This window comes from Lacerta agilis, chromosome 9 (assembly GCF_009819535.1).
Source record: "Lacerta agilis isolate rLacAgi1 chromosome 9, rLacAgi1.pri, whole genome shotgun sequence".
Lineage (NCBI taxonomy): Eukaryota > Metazoa > Chordata > Lepidosauria > Squamata > Lacertidae > Lacerta > Lacerta agilis.
In genome coordinates, this window is record NC_046320.1 from 20488124 (window position 1) to 20509011 (window position 20888).

Below are 20888 nucleotides of genomic sequence, written 5' to 3' on the forward strand. Positions count from 1 at the left end.
ATATAACATATTTTTCTGTGTATAAGACATGTATAAGAGAACCCCAAATTTTGAGCCCAAAATTAAGAAATAATTAATTGCAACATTCCGTGTATAAGGCAACCCCCAATTTTAAACTTTAACAAAATGAGGGGGGAGGGAAATATAGTCTTATACATGGGGGGAAATACAGTATTTTTCACTAAGCATTTAACATCTCCGGGAGCAAATGTGATGAGTGAATTTATTGTGGATTGTGTCTGCTGGAAATATGCCAAGGGTGCAATGGAAGTCCAACAGCTTTTCAAATTCAGGCCATTCTAATCAATTCCTCACTCATCCAGAAGGTAGAGGCTCTCGTGAATCGAACCTTCATCACCAGATACTGATTTGTCTATAGACAGCCCTTAATGATTTCATTGCCACAGAGCCGGGGTGGGGGACATGTGGCCCTTTCATATGTCTTGGGACTCCAAAACTCCACCCCACAGGCCCCAGCTAGTATGGTGAATGTCAGTTATGATGGAAGTTGCCATCTAAGAACAGATGGTGGCCCACAGACCACACACCCTTGCTCTATGGGAATGAAGTCATTAAGGGCTTTCTCTACAGAATATCCTCTTCCTACCACAACAGCCTGGCGTGCTCTGGTCCATGGGGTCACGAAGAGTCGGACAAGACTAAACGACTAAACATTAACACCACAACAAAACACCAAATCACCCCTCAAACCCTGATGAATGTGTTGGGCTTGAAGGCAACTAGAACAGCTCCTTGGTTGTCATAGTGGCCACAAGTTCCTGAGCAACACTCAAGAAGGTGGCCTTGCCTTGTCGTCACAATAGATGAAATTCACAAGGACTAAAAACTTGGGGTTTTCTTTTTAAAAAAATTCATTTTTATTAAATTTAACAGTTTTTTACTCATCACAATAACATTATCTCAGCAAGAAAGAAAAATACAATTTCCCATTCCCCAACCCAACCCACGACTTCGCTCAACTCCCTCTTCTGGTTTGTTACATATTAACTTCTCCTGCTTGTTTTTAATATATCTTAATACAGTAATGCATTCTTTAAATTGAATATTCTGATCTTGTCATTTTTATATTATAACTATTTTCAGATCAACTCTTACACTTCGTTATTTTCCGATTGTTACATCTTAATATCTGTACAGTATTTGTTTTGTTAGTTTTAAGTGTTTAGTCAAACACTTAGTTTTTTTTAGTTTGACAAAACTTGGGGTTTTCCAGTATCACTTTTCAGTCAGGAGTCTGTTGGGCATTGGAATGATTGGAATTGTGCTCATATATTGATAAAAGCCCTGTGGTGCCAGCACAAAATGGCTGCCATGGGTGGCAAAACAAAAGAGAGAGAGAGGTGAATACTGCCACAAAAAGGCACCTGACCTTAGGGCTTTAAAAAAATACCGAAGCATAGCCTTGATCAATAACTGCATAGCTCAATGGTAATGCCTCAGCCTTGCATGCAGAAGGTCACAGGTTCAATCCCTGGCATCTCCATATAGGGTTGGGAGAGGCTACCAGTCTGAAACCCTGCTACCAACCCATGTAGACAGTATTAGATGGACCAGTGTGCTATGTTTCTATCCCCCCAAGTACCTATAAAATTAGTTTTGGTACACTGTAAGTGAGTCAACAGAGTCCATACTTTGTGTGGCCTCAAAAACTTAATAAAACTCAGCATCAGCACTTCTTCCAAATTACAAGCAAATCAGCCAACGCAGCTCTGTCATACAGTTTGGCATTCCTTAAGAGAACTTGCCTCTTTGATTCTTGTTGCTAGAGCTTACCGGTAATTTTTATTTTTATTTTTTAAAGCAGGTCTGAGGGTTGTTTTTTTTAAAAAAAACCCGACAACCTAAAATAACATAAGTTATGCTCCTTAGAAATTACCTCAAGAGCTCTGGTAGCATTTGTTATGTGAATAGTTAACATTTATTATTAATTGATACTCTAATTAAAGCCATGCCAGTGCTTTCCATTAGCTTACTCTCAAATTTTTACAGAGCTGTCTGTCTGGTTTTAATCAAAACCAAATGGCAGTCCAAGTTCCCAGGCTGGAGCAACTGGGAGGAAATCATTCAGAGGAGGCAGAAGAAAGCAGAAAAGATAAACAGCAGATAGCTTCACCAAATCTGTACAGAATAGAGGATGTAGATTCCGTGGGCTGCTCCAGAGATATGATTCAGGCACCCTGTCAAACTGGGAAAGCATAGTTACAAGTGTTTTATGTCAGCTGAGTTCTAATATGATCAAGATGGAGTCTGTCCTCATGCTTTCACAGCCCTGAATCTCTGACACTCTGGAGAATTCTCCGTAGAGGTAATGTCTTGTGTTTATCTCTCTCTCTCTATGCACACCGTTGTCTTTATATGCAAATGGATCTCTGTTCTCATACCTCTCATTGGTTAAAATGCTCACTGGCAAAACTTTTGCCTTTACCTTTTATTTGCATATTTTATTCTCCCTGCATCTTGCATCTTTCTCGCCCTTTCCTCCTCGTGCCTCGTTCTTGTGCTGGTGATTGCTTGCTTGATACTCTAAAAGAAAAACTGCCTTTGAAGAGTTGCAGTATATTAGCTGAAGCCAACTTTCCTAGCGATTTGCTTGTTTGCTGCTCAAGAGAGCAAAACAAAAATTTGAAATGCTTTCAGAGTTGTGCTTGCATTTGGCATGGCGGGGGTGGAGCCAATGTGCATTAATGTGGGAATTGCCACAAATTAGGAAACAGGGTCCTATCTCAAATCAGAGTTTTATTGTGCACTGTTTCGGGATTTTGTTCTCTCTCTCTCTCTCTCTCTCTCTCTCTTTCACATGCCTACTACTCAACAGCAGGAAATACTTTTCAAGCAATCTGGGCCTGGTTCTGTGAGGCCCCCGTCTCACAAAACATCAGTCTGCATTTAGTAGACAGAAGTAACTAGGGAAAGCTTGGTAGAATTCCACTTAGACAAGGCTCCCTCCAGCTGCAGGACGTGTTTCGGTCAGAATCACACATATAGAGCAAAAGTGCTGAGAATAGAGCAATGATCTCAGCAATGAAATCTGAACTTTATGCTTAGTGGAGGTTGAGTCGGATTTTGGGTTCCCACCCCTTCCCTCTCTTTCTGTATACACAGGCAAAGTATTTAGAGAAGTAATTCTGGCTACTTCCACCTTCTTGCCATATCTGTGAGGTAAAACTGGAAGGCTTCTTTTTAACTTCTTGGGGGGGTGGGGGGAGCGGAATAAAGCTTATTTGAGATATACAGACATTTTCTGGAATCGGTTAAACAAAATGCCACTGCTCAGTAGTGAAGCTCTCTGCACTGAAGATTCGAACAGTGTAACTGGGATGAAAAAAGTCACAGTAAGTGGATGATTGCATGCCGGCTGTGTCTTTTAACTATTCTGTATGCAAGATCTGAAGCAAAACTTTGCTTTCTAAGGTTTCCTTTGTAAAGATTCAAACAATATGCTGAAGTATCTGTTTATACGAATGACACTTGGAAGGTACTGACTTGTGTATTTTTGCAAAGGCTACAAAATCAAGAAATGTGCCTGAATCTTCTCATTACCTTCGTGATCAATAGGCAAAAATCAGCACCGAGCTGAAAACCACGTCTCCCTTAGGTGAAAGCATTGGTTTATATCAGCTGTATCTCTCTTGGGCTTGGTCCCAGAGAATTTTGTGATATAGGGATACTTGAAATGAGAATGGCTGGGCATGAAGTTACCAAATGTATCAATCAAGAAGCATCAATTGTCAGATGCATACTAACTAGAAATAAGAAAATGTTTTGTGATCATTTATCCCAGTCATTTTAAGGGAAGGAACAATTGTCATAGAGATAATTTTTACTCTAATGCAGCGTAAAGTTTTGATTCAGGACTCCGTGTGAATTCTTTCCAAGGGCAGAAAGTTGCTACATATCAACTTTTTTATGTGAAACCACTACAAAACTAATATTGCACAGCATATAAAAACTGGAGACAAACAGGAAATACACATAAGACCCTAATCAATGATGTATACTGGATTGATAAAGTGTTAGTATAGCATTAGTTGAATTGCTGGAAGAAGCTTCAGATCATAACACTGGTGTTTAAAGGCAGATGAAAGTTCTGGGTAATAATGCCCCTCATATCCCAAGCCCCTGTTTGCTTAATATGGTAGAAAAGGCATTACTCCCTGCACATTAAGGCTGCAGTCTGGCATATACTTATCTAGGAGTAAGCCCCATTGAACTCTTGGAAGATACAGTAAACATGGGATTCCACGGTAAAACAGTATTGGTAAAATAAAGGTAAAGGGACCCCTGACTGTTAAGTCCAGTCGCGGACAACTCTGGGGTTGCAGCACTCATTTCGCTTTACTGGCCAAGGGAGCTGGCATTTGTACGCAGACAGCTTCTGGGTCATGTGGCCAGCATGACTAAGCCACTTCTGGCGAACCAGAGCAGCGCACAGAAACGCCATTTACCTTCCCGCCGGAGCGGCACCTATTTATCTACTTGCACTTTGACGCGCTTTCGAACTTCTAGGTGGGCAGGAGCAGGGACCGAGCAACGGGAACTCACCCCATTGTGGGGATTCGAACTGCTGACCTTCTGACTGGCAAGCCCTAGGCTCTGTGGTTTAGACCACAGCGCCACCCAAGTCCCTCAAACAGTATTGGTAGTGGACAGCTATTAGACTACTGCATGAACCAAGTGAAGAACAATTTTTTCTGTCAATTCTGCAATGCCTCAGAGGAAATATTGTGTGGAGGGGGTTGCAAACACTGGATGGAGCTAAAGCCTATGTGGACCAGGGCCAGATCCAAAGTGGGTGAGTGGGATCTTCGCTTTTCTCTTCATTCTGTGACCCTGAGCTCTGTTAATTTTCTGCAGCCTATCAAGTGTTCTTGGTATTAAGCAGTGTATAGCTGCAGCATCATAGAACATTGTGAAGACAATGATGAGCTAGATGAACCAATGGTCTGACTTGGTGTAAGGCAGTTCCCTGTGATCCTATGCCTGGGATAGTCCAGGGCTAAGCAATGTGACTTCTGCCGCTTGCCGCTTGCCTGGGATGGCAACCTGGGTCGGCTGCAAGTTGTGTCGGACTCAGGTAGTCCAATGAGCACAGAGGTTGGCACGGGCAGCAACTTCCTCATTCACTTCAGTGTTGATCTGAATGGTGCTTTCTATGTCCTTCTATCTGCAACCTTGCATGGCACACCACGAAAACCATCTGCATACAAGCCAGGAGGTTCCTAGTCCAAATCCTAGTTGGCCAAGACAGTTTAGGGCTTAGGATTTAGGGCTCACTGAGGAACAAGTGCATTCACGTTTGCATGAGTTCGCTGTACTCTTAAGGATACATTACAGTTTCACACAATGGAATTGTGAACCTTTGGGATGGAATTGGTGAATCTTCAGTTGCATAAAACTACTGTTCTGCTGAACTGTGATGACTGCTGTTCTTTTTTGTGTGTGTCCACCTGTACCTATTCGCCACATCTTTTCCTTTCTCCATTCCCTTCATGTATTCTGCTATTCTGCTAGTGGGTTTCAGACATCTTTCGTATTGTAAGCCAGATAAATCATAATTGTAAATTGTAACCAGTGGAGGCATGCCAATGTACTTAGCTTGTGTAATTTATTTTGAATGTGCAATTTGGATTTCCTCGAGGCCAAATCTGAATTATTTTGGCATTATCTCAACACAGGCCTGAATCGTGGGAGCTTTCTCTGTAGAATGTGTAAAAACGGTTGGTGCAGTCTGTGGGTGGAATTCAATGTCATGGAAATAGATCGTGTTTGCCTGATGGAACAATCTCCCCTCTACTCCCCTATGTGCTGTTCTGGGAAATCTTCCACACGCACCCCAAGCCAGTTGAGAGGCAGGGGCATGGTGGAAGAGCAGGGTACTACTGGGACTGCACTGGCTCTCACTAGCACAACTATTTAGTTGACTCAAGTACTAAAGTTCTAGTTCTGCATTGAAGATGGGTCATCATCTGCTCTGCCAATCTCTGAATCCTCCTTCAGCCATATGGGATATATGTCCTAGATTGAAGGGATGGGATATGTTAAACCTGGGGAAGAGAAGATTGATGAGAGACCTGATAGCACTCTTCAAATACCTGACAGGCCGTTGCACAGAAGAGAACAAAGACTTGTTTCTCTGTGAGCCTCGAGAGCAGGGCTTAAGATACAGGATGGCAGATTTCAGATGAACATGAGAAGAGCAGTTGAATACTGGAACCTATTGGCTAGAGGCCTGGTGGGCTCCCCTCATTGGAGATCTCCAAGGAGGTGCTAGAAAGCCATCAGTTTGTGGGTGCACTAACTCTGGATGTCCTGCATTGATGTCATGAACTGGAAGGACAAATGGGAGGAAGAGGAGGAGGAAGAGGATCCCAGTGAGGGGTTTAGGCAGGACTGGGACACACCAGAGCAAGCTGGGGTTGGGGAAGGAGAGGTTGGTGTAGGGCGTACTCACAGGTTGACGGAGGATGATGAGGGGATGATGGTCAATGCACAGGAACCAGAGAAGCAGGACCCATCACCAGAGAGGCCTCTATCCCCACAAACATGGTGTAGGGAGCAGTGGGAGGGTTGCTCCAGGAGGCTGAGGCAGGCAAGGCCCATAGCCCAACTCCCTAGCTGGCCAGATGGGGCTCGCTAGCTCTGAGAAGAGGGGTGTGATTCCTTAGCTCAGGCATGGCCAAACTTGGCCCTCCAGCTGTTTTTGGACTACAACTCCCATCATCCCTAGCTAATAGGACCAGTGGTCAGGGATGATGGGAATTGTAGTCCTAAAACAGCTGGAGGGCCAAGTTTGGCCATGCCTGCTTAGCTGGAGTAGGCTTGGAACAAGTGAGGGTCACATGCTTCGTCAAGCCCAGATGCAAAGTACAAAAGGACAGCAGGGATGAGATGCTATGTCTGCTCAACTAGCCCCTTGGTTACTCCAGGATCTCTGTGGGACTGTGCTTTGGTTTTGGACTTTGGACATGTGGATTGACCCTGGACTGGGGACTTGAAATACTGTCATGCCACCAGGTAGGCCATGGGTTCAGGACAATTGATCAAGGGGCTGATTCTATCCTTTGCCTGAAGTAGTGAAAATAATCTCAGATAGTAAAGATGGAAAGGTTAATACTTTGGAGAGTCATTGCCAGTTAATCTTATTAGGTTAAGTGGGCCAAAGCTTCTCAATTTAAAGCAGTCTCATATGTTGATGTGAGTCTTTGTTGCGAGGAAATAGCGCACCCCCTGTGATTATAGGGGATGCCAACTTCATCCCTCCTCCAGTTCAATGATAACTGCTCAGGACACACACACACACACACACACACACACACACACACTGCATTTGGAGATTGCTGGTTAATTGTGGTTCTCACCTCCATCTGCAACTATCCCATGCATTTGCATGGCTGTGGTCAAGACCCTGCCATATCAAATGCTTTTAACTTCGGGTTTTTACTTTTATTTTAGTTTCTAATGGATAAGCACTCATGTAGCTCTTTACAAGAAAAGAATGCGATCATGCAAAAGGTCCTGCTCTCTCACAATAGCACTTACCTATATCATAATGGGCATTGATACGGAACTATCTGCATTTAATGAGTATGTGCTCCCTCCCTTGACACTAGATGCACCTTTCCCCTCATACACAGTTAATAATATTAAATGGGCAAATAGGCTTTCCCCTGCAAGGACAGTCCTTGGTAGCAAGTCTCTCCTCATCGCTGTGTTTGCTCAGCTGAGTGCTATGTGAACAACCCTGATGTTCAGGCATTTTCCACCTCCTGCCCCCTCTTCTGGAGCTGCTATGATGGGGAGAATAGAAGCATTCCGTTTTCAACTAACTTTGTTGTTTAGTCCAATGGTTTGTCCAACTATGGTTTCAACAAACAAGCCAAGATCAAGCCAAGCTTTCTGATTCTGAATGGTTGAGATAAAGTGTAACTAAACTAACCACATTTTCCAGTGCTGACAAGGCCACACCCAAAGGAAAGGAAAGGGGGATTGCTGGATTTGTGTGCAGTCCCCTGGTAGTGAATCATTGAGAGGCCAGTGGCAGTTTCTCAGAGAAGTACATTCAGACTCTGGGTTTACTCCACCCATCCAGGCCATTAGTAAGGTTGTAAAAATGCTTCTTGTTCCAGATGAGCCTTGCTTGAACATGGTCTTGCTGACCTCTGGCATGTTCCCATATTCTCGAATTCTTGGCTCTTGGATTGGAGAGCCAGTGTGGTGTAGTGGTTAAGAGCGGTAGACTCGTAATCTGGTGAATCGGGTTCGCGTCTCCGCTCTTCCACATGCAGCTGATGGGTGACCTTGGGGCTAGTCACACTTCTTTGAAGTCTCTCAGCCCCACTCACCTCACAGAGTGTTTGTTGTGGGGGAGGAAGGGAAAGGAGAATGTTAGCCGCTTTGAGACTCCTTTGGGTAGTGATAAAGCTACCCAAATCCAAACTCCTCCTCCTCCTCCTCCTCCTCCTCCTCTTCTTCTTCTTCTTCTTCTTCTTCTTCTCAACCATCCCTCCTGGTTTGCCCTACAGTTCTGACTTCAGTCCTGAGCACTAACTGTTTCCCTCAGAACCTGGTTCCCCACTTCTGTCTCCTCCCTACCCGAGCATGGCCAAGCTAGCCATGAGGGAAGGTGAGGCAACTGCCTCAGGTAACAGGATCCACAGAGGCAGCAGGTCTGACCTCCAGGGAATGCATCACCGCTGCTGCTGACAAGGAGGCAGCAATAGCTGCAGTGCATTCCTTGGAGACCGGATCTGCTGCCTCCTCAGAAGCTTCCCAGAATGCTGCCTCTACAGCGGCCTCTTGATGAACAGGAGGCACTGCTGGTCTCATCCTACCCTTGTTTCTGATGTAGATCTTCTACTCACCCCTACTTCCCACTTCAGGATTATCCAGAATGTGTGGGGATTGGGCTAGCTCCGGAGAACATATGTTCAAGCAGATAGCCCACCCCCCACCCCCGTTTGCCGCCACTAATAGGGGAGAGCAATGACAACCTCTCAGCGTATGGTCAATGCCTCCCCCCAATACCCCTTTAATGGGAACCCTAGTATCGCTGCCGCACTGGGGGCGTAGAGTCACCGCCCCATGCCCCCCCCCCATTTAGGAAGATGACTAAAGGATTCCACCCAAGGCCTGAAACCGCCAAAGTTGTGACGAATTGCTACGGGAAAGGCAAAACCTGCCAATGCAGGGAAATTCCTTTCCGGCCCTTCAACAGCGGCCTTGACATAGCAGCGCCTGCGTACCTGTGGAGAAGAGGTTGACCTGCAAAATGAGCGTTAATTGAGGGAGTAGAGGGTGGGAGAACCTCTGGAGCCCGACTGCTGCTTCCTGGTAAGCTACACCTTCTATTGTGTGGGCTAGGTAGTCCCTCCCCTTACCTGGCCAATCCCATGGCAACACCTCCCCCAGGCAGAATTGGGCACCTAGCTGGGGTAGGCGGAGACCCCAGGTACCAGGTATCCCCCCTAGGGGAAGGCAAAGCCAGTCCGAACTACCAGGTGTCACCCAGGAGCTCAAGGGGCTGTGCGTGACCACACAAACATCGCCCCCCATTTGATGTGGGGAGCGATCATTCCTCAGATGAAAATAGGGACATTTCTCACTCCAACTCAACCCCATATTTTCTGGTCCCACCCCCACCCCCTGCAGAGCGTTTCCACCACCACCACACCAACAGAGCACAGCACACACATTATCCACCATCCTGAGAAAACCCAAGGATCCCAATTTTATTTCAGAATTCTGGTACTATCCAAGGAAAATTGGGACACTTGGAGGGTATGAATATGTATAATTGGCGGTAATGTATATGTATATGCAGCAGAAATGCTTAAAGGGCTAATTTCACCCAAACAACATTTTCCATCGGCTACGTCCTCTCGTAGCGGCATTCCGTTTCACAAAGTTCCCAGGCATCAGCATTTCTTCACTTGCATGAAAACGGGGAATTCTGGCCTTCCTTACTGGAAATGTTAGCTTAAGCCTCATCTCCATGAAGCAGCAAAGTCCATTTTGGCAACTGTTTTCAGTGATCAGTTACTTCAAATTGGTTTTTATTAAAAGGTTTAGCTGTTCGTGTAAATGCTGTGAATACATTCTTGCCCTGTTTGGAATACATGCAACAGAAATATTTGAGAACCAAATGTCAATAGTGTTTTCGGTAATGATGTGTAGTACAGTTGTCTCCCACCCATGCTACCGTGGAGCCATTTTCAACGTCAAGTCAGCACAGGTGATGACAACAGTTGTCAGCAATGTTTCAGTTCCTTGGTGCATCATAAGACCACATTGTGCAAGTTTAGGAAGTATATGCCTAAATAAGTACAGATTTAGGAAGCGCACACAAATAAATTGATTTCAGCAACTGGGCACATGCAGTTGCGAGCTTTTACCATTTGGTTACGATTTAGTATTTCTTTTGGAATACATTGTGGCCAGTGTATTCTAAGTGCTTTTACCTTGATAGAAATTCAAATGAACTTTTAGCTAGAGAGTCAGCTTTAGTCCTAACTGAGTTCCTATAGAAACTGGTGAAATAATAATATATATATTGTTAGTTAGTTTGTTAAGGGTACTGGGAATTGTATCTCTGTGAGTTCCTAGGTTTCTTTGGGGGGAGTCATGCGCTTTAAATGTGTGCTGGGTGTGCTTTAAATGCATAGTGTCGTTCTTCCTACACACTAGGAAACACAAACATTCGCCACAGTTCATAGATTTAGGGGATTTCCAGACTATCGCTATGTTGCAGGAGCAATTCAAGAACAAACCAGAACTTTTGATTTGCACAGATGAAGTGGATTAAAATGCTCTGCTGCCCTATAGGGTGTGCTGAGTGTGCCCAGGCCCCTCCCCCCCATGCTTTTCCCACAAAAAGTGGCTGCAGGCTACGTAAATGTTTTTACACTGGCAACTGGGAGGACTCCCACTCCAAGGGGTGGCTCTGTTTTTTGTGTGTGGCAGGAATCACAGCACCAGCAGCAGTGGGGAGCTTGTTCTCCAGATGCATGCACACAGTGTGTGTGTGTGTGTGGGTGTGGGTATGGGTGGGTGTGGGTGTGTTGCTCTCAATCTCTGCCTTTGCAGAGGAAGAGGTGCAGAATTAGCCTAGGGTCTTGCCTCAGAGATGACTCAGAAGCTATAAAGCGTAGGTAACAACCAGGAGAAGGATGTGTATGGGATGAGCTGATAGCCTGGGGTCTCTTGGGGGGGGGTTGCCTCTGGCTCCACCCCTTACTTTTATCCCCTTCCCCCTTTGTGTGTATGTGTGCCCACATACGTATCTCTCAGTCTGCTTTTCTCCTGCCTTGCACTGACTCTCTTTGTTGGGCTGCATAGTGAGAATGGTGTTGTCATTTAATTTAATTCCCTGGGTGCACACCCTAACGAAACGTGCTGTGCACAACTATGGGCTAACGGGAAGCAGTGTTTAAACACCTTGCAAGCCAATCAAGATGAAGGCTGCTCATTGTCATATGACCACCCCCCCCAAACCAATCAGAATGAATGTTCAATAAAGGCCCGTTATAAAATCTAGCTTTGATGTCAGCATTGTACAAGCAAATCAGGGTGAATGCTCAATGAACAGGTTGTATGGAGGGGCCCACATAAACAGGCACACAGAGAGTTTGATGATCCAAACTCTAGGCAGGTATTGGTATGAATGTGGGGGGGGGGAGAGAGAGAGAGAGAAAAAGTGGAGATGAGGCAGGGGCACTCTTTCCAGCCTCACCCACCCACAAACACCCCTGTGTGCACTATCTCCACCAAAGAGGGAATTTCTGAAAGGAGATTCTAAGTGTGTCTCCAATAATGAACAAGATTCCAAGCATGTACAGCTGGCACATGTTGGCATGCGTTTGCATGTTTGTCCCTGGCTCCCCTCTGCTTTTAGCCCACAGAGTGGAAGCAAACTGCACCATCTCAAAAGCTAGTGCTGTTTTGGGGCCCGTTTTGGTGTGTCTCAGGATAATGCAGGGAATCTGGATGCTACAGATCCACAGGCTCCCTGATACACCCCCCACCACCACCACCAACAGGAGGGGGTTTTCCACTACCCCACTGGGAAGACTCCAGCAGTAGGCATGCGATCCCGTCTCCCTCTCCACCAATTTGAGCAGCCATTCCTTTGCAGCCTATGGTCCCTCAGCTGCCCTCCTGGGGAACATAGGCTCGGCCCCTTAACCTATCCTGTTTTCATTATTTTAAAATGAAATACGACTCTCCAGTTTTACCTTTCTATTAGCTACCCAGTTAGAAATGTGAGCTATTGCAATGTCAAATAAATGCATTGCCGTGGAAGCTCTACATCCAAAAATGAAAACGGAGATCTGTTGCCCACATATATATATAAATATATGTATTTAATCGAGATGGAAATAACACATTCGCCACTCTCCTGTTCTTGACCTTTGACCACATGGGCATGCATGAATGTCGAAGACTGTTCGGCACGTCACTTCAGAACTAGAGCTTCCAGAAATTCTCCTTAAACTTGACACCGGCACACTGTCAGCCTCTAGGGAATTGTTTATCCTGTCTTACCTTATATTTCCTGTCTGCGTGTAATAAAATGAACCACGCTACTGTTGTCTGGCTGACTGACTTGTTTATGCAGTGGGCTGAATTTCTCTTGATGGACACTTCGGGTGTGAAACTATTTAACCGTAATTATTTATTTCAGTGTTTAGCAAGGGCCCAGCAGCTGGTACATGTTTGAATGTAGCCATCTCCTTGGAAGCATAAATTCAGTTTACAGAAGAGAAAGAAAACAACAGCAGTATTTTAGACACTAACTTTCTTTGCCTGGTAGATGTTAAATTTGCTATTAAATTACCAGTGTAGATAAGGTTTATTTAGCAGCACACCTGCAGTTTCCGATTTAATCCGTACCCAAATCATGCGCTTCGGATTAGACCGAAACGCCGAGAGTTGCCTCCAGACCACCCAGTGAGCTTCATGAGTTAGCGAGTGTTTGAACCCTGGGCCAAACAAGATATAACAAGACCATAATGGGCTCTTACAACACCACCTGCACAATGTGACAATTTCCCTTGGAAGTGACTTGGAAGCTGCAGTTAGTGCAAAATGCAGCAGATCAGCCAGTGAGAGCCATATCACTGAATGGAAAGGAGTTGCAATGGTGCCCAGCACACTTTCCTGAACTTATGGCGCTGGTGGTGATTTTTAAAGCCTTGAATGGCCATGGGTCCTAAATACCTGTAGCAGTGCTTCTCCCTTTGCCTGATCTGCCGAGGAGGCTCTTCTCAATGTCCCACTTCCAGGATTTATGCAGAAGGCCTTCTGTTGTGGTACCCCATTTGTGGAATGCCCTTGCCTCTGAGATACGGCTGGCACTGCTGCTTTTTTCCATATCAAATTATACATTATAAGGACAAAGCAGGGCTTCATGTACTGGCAGCCTTGATTCAAATCCCCCCTCCCTTTCCATAACATGACTTAACCCATGTCTTAATGCCATTACCATGTGAATTTACCCAGCAACACTACCTTGCTAGCTGTGAAATGGAGTTGAGGAAATGCATAACGTAATGGTGTCAAGACATGTCATAAACATATTGGAAGCAGGCTGTTTGACTAATTTTGCTTTGTTTGTAATTATGCAGTTGTTATTTTTCCTATTGTAAGCCGCCTTGAGCATAGCTTTACTATGGAAGACTGCATACAAATGAAATTATGTATGTATTGCCAAGAGCTGCAGATTTCAGCGGGATCTGGTTATTTCTTTGTGCTTAAGCCATTGCATAGCAAAAGTGAGTTTTGCACATTCCCTATTTATCAGGTCCTTTTTCATTTCTCCTCCTTTTTGGCTACATCTTTCCTCAAGAGAAGGTTTTGTTTCACCATCCTCATCCTCATGCAGCCGACAGTGAATTCTGTTAACCCTTGCGCACGCAGGGTCCTCTTCTTCAGCTTTGTAGACGTGGAAAATATGGTTGTGAAATGGGAGCAGGCTGGACTTAAAAGGGAGGTTAAAGGCCTCTGAGCATGCAGGCGCTCTGTTGTGAAAGTCACTTTGTCAAGGCGTAATTTACGGAGGTTCAGTTGCACAGCTATAATTCTGCAATTCTTTCAGGCTGCCTCCTTTTATACCTTCAGGCATGTGATTTGTCAGGACAGCCTTGTGGTCTGGGTGTGCAATTGGAGCTTCCCTCGGTAGACTGAAATGACCCAGAACAAACTCGGTAGTTAATCTTCTTTATTGCTGAAATCAATAAGCAGATCCATGCTAAGTGCTGACAGTTCCTATGTAGGGAGTGAAAAGGAGAAGTGGCTGTTCCCTGAACCTGTAATATGTTACAACCCAGAAATTTCCTTTATTGTCGTTGAAGTTATTTAATAAGGAGGTCCTCTTCTGATGGTGTATATATTGAAAAGGCATCATTTTATTTCCTTTCACCTAACGGGCCATGAAGAAATAGATATAGTCCTGGCATATAGAATCTGTTTTTCCACATGCACTCATTTTACACATACACTTTAACATACATGGCTGCACATAGATACATTACACATATATGTACCCTTCTCTCTCTTAGAGTTTTCAAAGTGATGCCGATATATAATTCCATTAACCAGTACAATAACCCTGTAAGGGAAGCCAGTAGTACTTTACCATCTTGCAAATAAGGAGAGGCAGGGAAAAGATAACGGTTTGCATAAGGCGATGAAGCGAAATGGAAATTTGAGCTTTTCTTAAGAAAACCAAATTGTTGAGCTTCTTTTAGGAAAATCTGAATTATTATTTTTTTTACAAAAACGCTACAAATACACAATTTGACTTGCCTAAAATCCAGGAAAAAATACCACCTTGCAGAAAACTAGGACAGCATCGTGTCAACTACCCTGGCTCCAAAAGGATTTGAAGCATTATTTCATTGTTATGTATGATTTATTATGATAAAGTATCATAACTCGATAGGCTGCTCAATTTTTTTTTTTTTTGCAACATTTTGTTGTTTGTTTCCTATGCTTACATGATTCTGAATGATAGTGTTGTCATGAATTCCATAATAAGTCTGCACAGCAGCCTCTTCTAATGACTCAGAAGCTTGGCACAGATCATCGTATCACACGAGGCTCATTAGAAAGATAGGCAGATGAGAAGGTGGCACGAAAACCAGAAGCAATCACTGACAGACATCCTTTGCATGCGACTTTTGTGATGTGGTTGCTATCATGAACCCAAAGCACACAGACACCTCTTTATATGTACATCTATGGGCACATGAAGTTCCAGATGATGTCAATCATGCTAGGAAGGTACCTGATTGGGATGTATTTTGCTACTTTGGCATGATTCATATTGCCTTGAATGGTGCATGTGTCACTTCACATGTGAGTAATTGCAAACGCACTCGCACAAATCAAGTTTCCAACAAGCTGTTGGCATCCATCTGTCTTGAGAGACAATGGAGTGCACCTCTGAGGGAAATGTCAAACTGAAGTGACCTCCCTGGGGCGCAAGCCTGGGCAATATGTATGGAGGCCCTGAGCTGCCCAGTCAACAAGGCCCCCCTCCCCCTCAGCCCTGCTGATGTGGTCCAAAGGAAAGCTGAACAATATGTTTGGCACAAGCTTGGCTGCAGGAGTTGATGGAAGGAGGCATTCAAGGTGCCATCCAACAGCCTTAGAGATTCCACTCTGGATCTGTGTAGGGTTTTACCCCCTTAGCCTTCTCTTCTCCCAAAGATATCCTGCAAGGCAGAAGAGGTTTAGGACCGGAGTTTTTCTTCTCCTAGATGCGCTACCTTCCCTGGGTGGTGAGCTTTATCTGCCCCTATTCTATTCAGGTTTCCAACAGCAAGTGTGCTATTTGGATAGCCTATGAATTGGGCCAGAGTCAGCAATGGTTTCTCCTGTCTTACTAGAGGACACCTCCATGGTGAAGATATCATTATTCAAGTGTGCTGGGACTTCCAAACTCAGGGACGCTCGAAAATTGTCCTGCAGAAAAATTGCTGGAACAACCCAAGGCCCATTAATCAGGCCAGAGGACTGTGTAATGCTTGCTGGGATTCCCCCCCCCCTCCATTTAAATTTATGAATTATTACAATGTGCTGGCTTTCTTATGACAGAATTGCAGAATCTTTTACTGTGTTCTTTGTTTGTTCACCTCTGATTTATCTGTTCTCCACTTCATTCATCCATGTTTACAACAGACAGCTGCTTTAAGCGGATGAACAAGGCCAGTCACTAACTGCCTATTAATCAGGCGGTTAAATGGATCATTTGTATGTCACCTTTTATTTTGTACAGCAGCTGAGCTGTGATTGGGAACATGAAACCAGAACCAAACAATGGGTGGTTCACTTGATTACTAAGACTACAAGTCCATGCAAACAATTAAATTACCCCTGAGTGAGTTTTCTCATCCTGGAGTGACTTGGGACTCAGCTACATCAGTAAAAAAACAACAGCGTTTTGAATGCATTATAAACATGCAACACCAGGTGGCGTTGGAGGGGGGCATTTATTTGGGGTTTTCCATAGCGTTTTTTTTCCTTTTGTTACAATGATTTAATTTCTGACTTATTTATAGTGTTTTTTCCCCTGTGTGTGGATCCACCCTTAGTCAACAGTATCGTCCTATCAAATGATAAGGAGAATTATTCTAACACATATCAACTACCAACGTGCTGTAAAATGTGTAGTATAATGGGTTCTGAAATAATAATAATAATAATAATAATAATAATAATAATAATAATAATAATTTATTTATACCCCACCCATCTGGCTGGGCCTCCCCAGCCACTCTGGGTGGCTTCCAACACAATATTAAAATACAATAATTCATCAGACATTAAAGGCTTCCCTCAACATTATCATCTTCTTCTTCTTCTTCTTCTTCTTCTTCTTCTTCTTCTTCTTCTTCATTTATTAAATTTATATACCACCCTTCATCTGAAGATCTGAGGGTGGTTCACAAGATTAAAAAAAAAAGGATAGAAGCACAAAATGAATAGTTGAAACAAAAGAGTAACCCCCTCCCACAACCACATTTAAAAGGCCATAAAATATAAATTGGTCCATGGGGTCACGAATAGTCGGACACGACTGAACGACTGAACAACAAAAATATAAATTAGCCAAAGGCCTGGCTGAAGAGGAATGTTGTTGCCTGACGCCTAAAAATGTATAGTGAAGGTGCCAGATGAACCTCCCTGGGCAGTGGCGGAGCTTCATGCTCCAGCACCAGGGATGGGAAGCAGGCGGGGCGGGGCTGGCACATGTTCTGGGGGCGTGGCGTGCGTTCTAGGGGCATGGCGCACGTTCTGGGGGCATGGTGCACAGCGCTGGGGGGGCAGCCGAGATGGAACCCTACCAGGATCGAACTGCCAAGGGCACCCCACCCTCTACGCCCCGCCCTTCCTACACCAGTGTCCCTGGGAAAAGCATTCCACAAATGGGGAGCCACTGCAGAAAAGGCCCTTTCTTGTGCTGCCACCCTCTTGTGGACAAGCCACATTAAGAGGGCCTCAGATAATTATTGCAGTTTATTGGGAGAGAAGGGGTCCTTGAAGTATTGTGGCCTGAATGGTTCTAAGAGTAACACACTACACTCCTAGCTCAAGGAACATTACATGACATTACATGGTTAACATGCTGTATTTTAAAAAAATCAAGAAGGGTCAATAAGGGAAATCCCATAGCTGTGGAATACAGCACATGCTTTCAGCCCTCGGCATCTCCAGTTGAAGGAGCACTAGTAGCAAGCCTGAGAAGGACCTCTGCTAGTAGGATCAATGAGGCCTTCTAATCAAAGTAGACAATGCTGGACTCACTGTAAGGCAACTTTATATGTTTATATTCATGTGTGGGGGACTGTTTCAAGCATATCTCAAACTGAACGCAACTGGCATTTAGGCAGCCTTCCAGTGATCTTGTAAATAGTTTTGTCACTGAGCTCTATCTGAAAAGCTCCAGTACCTATTCCAAGAAAACCATCTACTCAGTAAAATGTTTCTGCCTTCTCTGATAGTGGAGGTGAAGTAAGTTGGGGAACACTAAACTGTCCTTGGAAATATTCTTCTTAAAAATAATTAGGGAAGATAATAGTTCTACATATGTTCAGCCTAGGGTATAAATTTACTAATGTAACAAAATAAATGAATATTCTAGAAAGAATGAATAGTTCAAATGGCAGGCATTGAAATTCAGCCTTTGACAATAATGTGATGCTTGGTTATTTTCATGAATAGGAAATGTGGACTTGTGTTGTGTATGAAGACTCACAAGACCAATGACTTTTAAACTCATGAAAATAGCTGTCTCATGACAGAGGCAGTGAAGAGAGACTCATTGTCAGATTTTGGCTTATGGAACCTGTTGTGTTCCCATAAAGTTGTTTATAGCATTCTGTTTACTTCATTTGAGGGAGTAATCAGCAAGGAGGCTATGCTAGATTATAGCTTTTGCCTTTGTTGGAAAATGATTAAAGTTATTCTGCAAAACATCTTTCTAAACTCTTTGCTTTTCCATACTTCCCTCTCCGCTATATGCTCTTCTGTTACTTACATTGAAACAATAATTTATTTCTTCTTCTTTTTACAGAAGATATGCAAGAGGTAAAACCATTTCATCCTGCAGAGAATTTCATGGAAGTCATAATGTTTCCTCTGGCCCTCTTTGCATTACGCTGTGGAACCTGTTGCTAAAGTACTATGACATGTCTCTAGCAATCAGAAAAAGAAGCTGGGAAGAACACGTGACCCAATGGATGGGCTTGCCGTTTGGGTCTATTGATTCTAATATATTATGCAGGCATGGCCTAGTAGCTGACAACTTGCAAGCAGGTATGGAAAATGACAGACTTCGGAGCGAAAGCCAGAAAGAAAGAAGAGCTTCCTTGCCAGACTGCTGTCATGGTGGAGAACTGGGAGGTTTCCCCACAAAGCTGCTTGGTAATGTTTCCAGAGAGGTAGATGAAAATGACAATCATCAAGAGGAAGAAGAATTTCCCTCTCTTGAGGCTAGCACAGAAACATTGGTGAATGTTTCCATTGGTGGTGATAATGATGCTGAGGACAATGACATAGAGCTCTCTTTGGAGAAAGTCAACCACCAGCTTGGTGACCCTGAAGAAAAATGGTCAGCTGAAAGGAACCAGTCAGAAGGAGGAGCAGGTCTCTTCATGAAGATGGACCCAGGTGTGGAAGCAAAGGAAGACTCCAGTCATGCCTTGGATTCTGTTGGGAAACTTCATCATGAGACAGATCCCAAAGCACTGAAGGAATATATTTGTGATAGCAGAGAAGAGAGACCTGAACTTTGTTACAACACCTCCAATGAAAATGAAGAGAACCCAGAAGAGAACTTCTCGGAGCCTCCAGATGCAGGACAAACAACGCCTGAGAAGAAGATGGCCTGTGATATCGTAGCTGCACAGAAGCATGAAAAATCGAATGCTCCTAAAGATGGGAATGAAAAAACAGTCTGTGGTCAATTATTTGATGAATTTTCTGCTGGTCAGTGTAGTGACCTAAGTGTAGTTGTTTCAGACTCCAGAAATGTTATTGTGCCATCACCTGGTTCTTGTTTCCTATTGGAGGAAAAAGTTCTGGACGAAAATGGCTTTGCGTGTGCTCAAGACAAACGCATCAAAACCACGTCCTTGGTGGAACGTATAAGTGATTTAAAGAACAACACAACCACACACGAGCCTACGGACGGTCAAGTCATTTTGCGCAAAAGAAAGGTAGGACGTGTAAAAAAAAAAAAAAGTGTTGCTGTTGTTTTCAGATTTATTGGGAAATGTGTGTTCCTAGCCAGAAGCTGACAATTGAAATAGCTTGGGGAAGGAATGGGTGCAATCCAGTGTCAAATTAAGACTTAGCCAAAGAGACCTCAGTAAGCTGAAAGCAGTGGTGTGAAACCTCTAGCCCATGGGGTTAATTAGGCCTGCTAGGCCTCGGAGGTAGGCCCACCAAGGTATTTTTGGTAAGCCATGATGATCTTTCCCACTGTACGCTGACGGAAAATGGAGACAGTTCGAAAAGCACTGAATTTGGCCTGCAAAGGAAGACTCGGGAGCACACTTAGAGCGCAAATCTGCTTCTTCCTTCAAGCCATGGCTTGAATTCAAGTGGTTCAATCTGGGCAAAGGAATAATCGGCAGCTCAAGAGTGCACTCCAAAGTCTTCCTTCGCACCCACGGAGTGAATGCATATCATATGATGACAGGTGATTGACAAGTGAGTGACCCCACCCACCTGTCAAAGTGGCCCATGTAGGGTTGGACACCTCTGTATCCCCCTTGCCACAGCCTAGCTTAAAGGCTTCAGTTGGCATATTAGAAGGAATTCAAAGTTCACAGTCAGTCTACATTAGCTTGGGGCTGGAGAGGGATCCAGTTAACCGCTTCATCTGGCCCTAGGTGCAACTTGAGATCGGCATAGCACTTAGTAGAGTCAAAATAATTCCAGTTAGTGTGATTGGCAAAATGCCTCTGGAGGGCTTCATGCTTTTCTAAGTTATCACAGTTTTACCTACATGGAAAATGTAGGTGTATTTGGAAGACCCTGCTCAGGTGAACAACCAGCACAAATCTGAAGGGAAGTGAGCATCCAAGGGGAATGGGTGATAAAAGATACAGGGTGGACAAGAGATTGCATTTTTTTCACACAATGCACAGTTGTGGTTCCCTACCACAACTTGTGGTGATGGCCACCAGCCTAAGCAGCTTTAAAATAGTAAGAGACAAATGCTGGGAGGATAAGGCCATCTGAGAGAGATGTTGGGCGCATGTCCTTCTTGTGGGCTTCCCATAGGCATCAGAGGCTGTGGGAAACAGGATGCTTGACTAAATAGGCCTTTTGTATGAGCCTTACGTTCTTAGGAAAAGGCT

General features: G+C 44.2%; 1 protein-coding gene across 1 annotated transcript in view; it reads left to right on the forward strand.

Annotated features, from left to right (window-relative positions):
• The first annotated feature begins 2087 nt into the window (after positions 1–2087).
• LOC117053516 (rho GTPase-activating protein 7-like) overlaps positions 2088–20888 on the forward strand; it is a 240487-nt gene continuing 221686 nt past the window's right edge. Inside the window, 2 exon segments of the mRNA XM_033161343.1 lie at positions 2088–2326; positions 18596–19739. Coding sequence (XP_033017234.1) covers positions 18711–19739 — 1029 coding nt within the window. The 5' untranslated portion in view covers positions 2088–2326; positions 18596–18710.